General features: G+C 38.6%; 1 protein-coding gene across 2 annotated transcripts in view; it reads left to right on the top strand.

Annotated features, from left to right (window-relative positions):
* Positions 1–1,472, top strand: part of RPL35A (ribosomal protein L35a) — a 3,856-nt gene extending 2,384 nt beyond the window's left edge. For both annotated transcript variants that reach the window (XM_012641134.1, XM_012641141.1), the window contains exons 4-5: positions 71–215; positions 1,376–1,472. In XM_012641134.1, coding sequence (XP_012496588.1) covers positions 71–215; positions 1,376–1,399 — 169 coding nt within the window. In that variant the 3' untranslated portion in view covers positions 1,400–1,472. The remainder of the gene's footprint in view (positions 1–70; positions 216–1,375) is intronic.
* The last annotated feature ends 70 nt before the right edge of the window (positions 1,473–1,542 follow it).

Here is a 1,542-nt window from a genome sequence, read left to right as displayed (position 1 = left end):
AAAAAAAAAAAAAAAAAACTATATTGGATAGCCGAGTTCCCATACCTGAATTATCCTTTTTTAAAATCAGCAACACAGTGACTCCTGGTGGCAAACCAAACAAAACCAGAGTAATCTGGGGAAAGGTGACTCGGGCCCACGGAAACAGTGGCATGGTTCGTGCCAAATTCCGAAGCAACCTTCCTGCTAAGGCCATTGGACACAGAATCCGTGTGGTAAGTACGATTATTAGCAAAATGGTCATCTGTTGAGTCAAATTAAGCTTAATGAGCTCTAAGGACTTTTGTGATTGTAAAATGATACCAGTAAATGATGCTGCAAAATTAGCAGTTACTGTGTAAATGCATATTACAGAACATCTGGTTCTTGGCCTACTAAAGGAAGGTGAAGGCAAGGTGTTCAAATGGACTGTGCCTTAATTTCAGATTTTGCTAAAGCTGCCTGGGGAAAAATGGTGTTCGAATGTTCACTTTTTCTGGCAAAGATTTTTTGGGCACTGAAGTAATTACTATAAAATAAAAAGCCAACATACTTTTCCTGGCATAGTTCTTAATATTTTCCCATCTGTATCATGTCAGTCCTGTTAGAATAGGTGTCATAAGCTTTATTTTGTACTGGACAGAAATAGATGCTCGTGTTCCTAGGTCTCAGGACTTCAGCCCAAGTCATAGACTCCAGATCCTGTGACATTTTCAAATATCTCTTGCTTTTTCTTTAGTTAAGGTTCATTTTTAGTAGACCATATTCTTGGGGTACTGTTGAACCCTGCTGAGTGGTACAACTCAGCCTACAACTAGGGTTTATCATCAGAGGAGATAGTTTATATTCCATTTTTAGTAGAAGCAAAATTAAATTTATCTTTCAGTACTCATTTTAGTGCTGGTTCTTATGGTATGTTCACGTTGAAACTGAAGGCTGTAAAAACTTAATTCCAGCTGGGCACCTTGGCTCACGCCTGTATTCCTAGCAGTTCGGGAGGCTGAGGCAGGAAGATGGCTTGAGACTAGCCTGAGCAACATAGCAAGACTTTACCTCTACAAAAAATAGAAAAATTAGCTGATTATGGTGGTGTGCACCTGTAGTTTAAGTTACTTGGGAGGTTGAAGCAGGAGGATCGCTTGAGCCCTAGAGTTTGAGGTTGCGGTGAACTATGATTATGCCTCTGCACTCTAGCCAGGGTGACAGAGCAGGATCCTGTCTCAAAAAACAAACAAACAAAAAAACTTAGTTCTTTCACCACCAGAATGGTCACTGGTTGACTTTTGGAGATGAGTAATGGGATAATGGGAGGAGATTTATCCATATCGTAGTACTAATAACATTTGTAAATTTGTATATAACATTCACCTAATGTTTCTATGTTTTTTCCCCCCAGATGCTGTACCCCTCAAGGATTTAAACTAATGAAAAGTAAATAAATAAAAGTGGATTTGTGCTCTTGTATTTTTGTTAAGTGGCATACAAAAAACCTAATTGCCCTAAATTGAGTTTCCATATGTTTAAAATGGTGAAGGTTATCAAGCACTTTCAGAGTACAAGGAA

The sequence above is a fragment of the Propithecus coquereli genome, unplaced genomic scaffold (genome assembly GCF_000956105.1).
Source record: "Propithecus coquereli isolate 6110/MARCELLA unplaced genomic scaffold, Pcoq_1.0 Scaffold10, whole genome shotgun sequence".
Taxonomy (NCBI): domain Eukaryota; kingdom Metazoa; phylum Chordata; class Mammalia; order Primates; family Indriidae; genus Propithecus; species Propithecus coquereli.
Note: the sequence above shows the minus strand (reverse complement) of the source record. Positions and strands in the feature narration are given on the sequence as shown.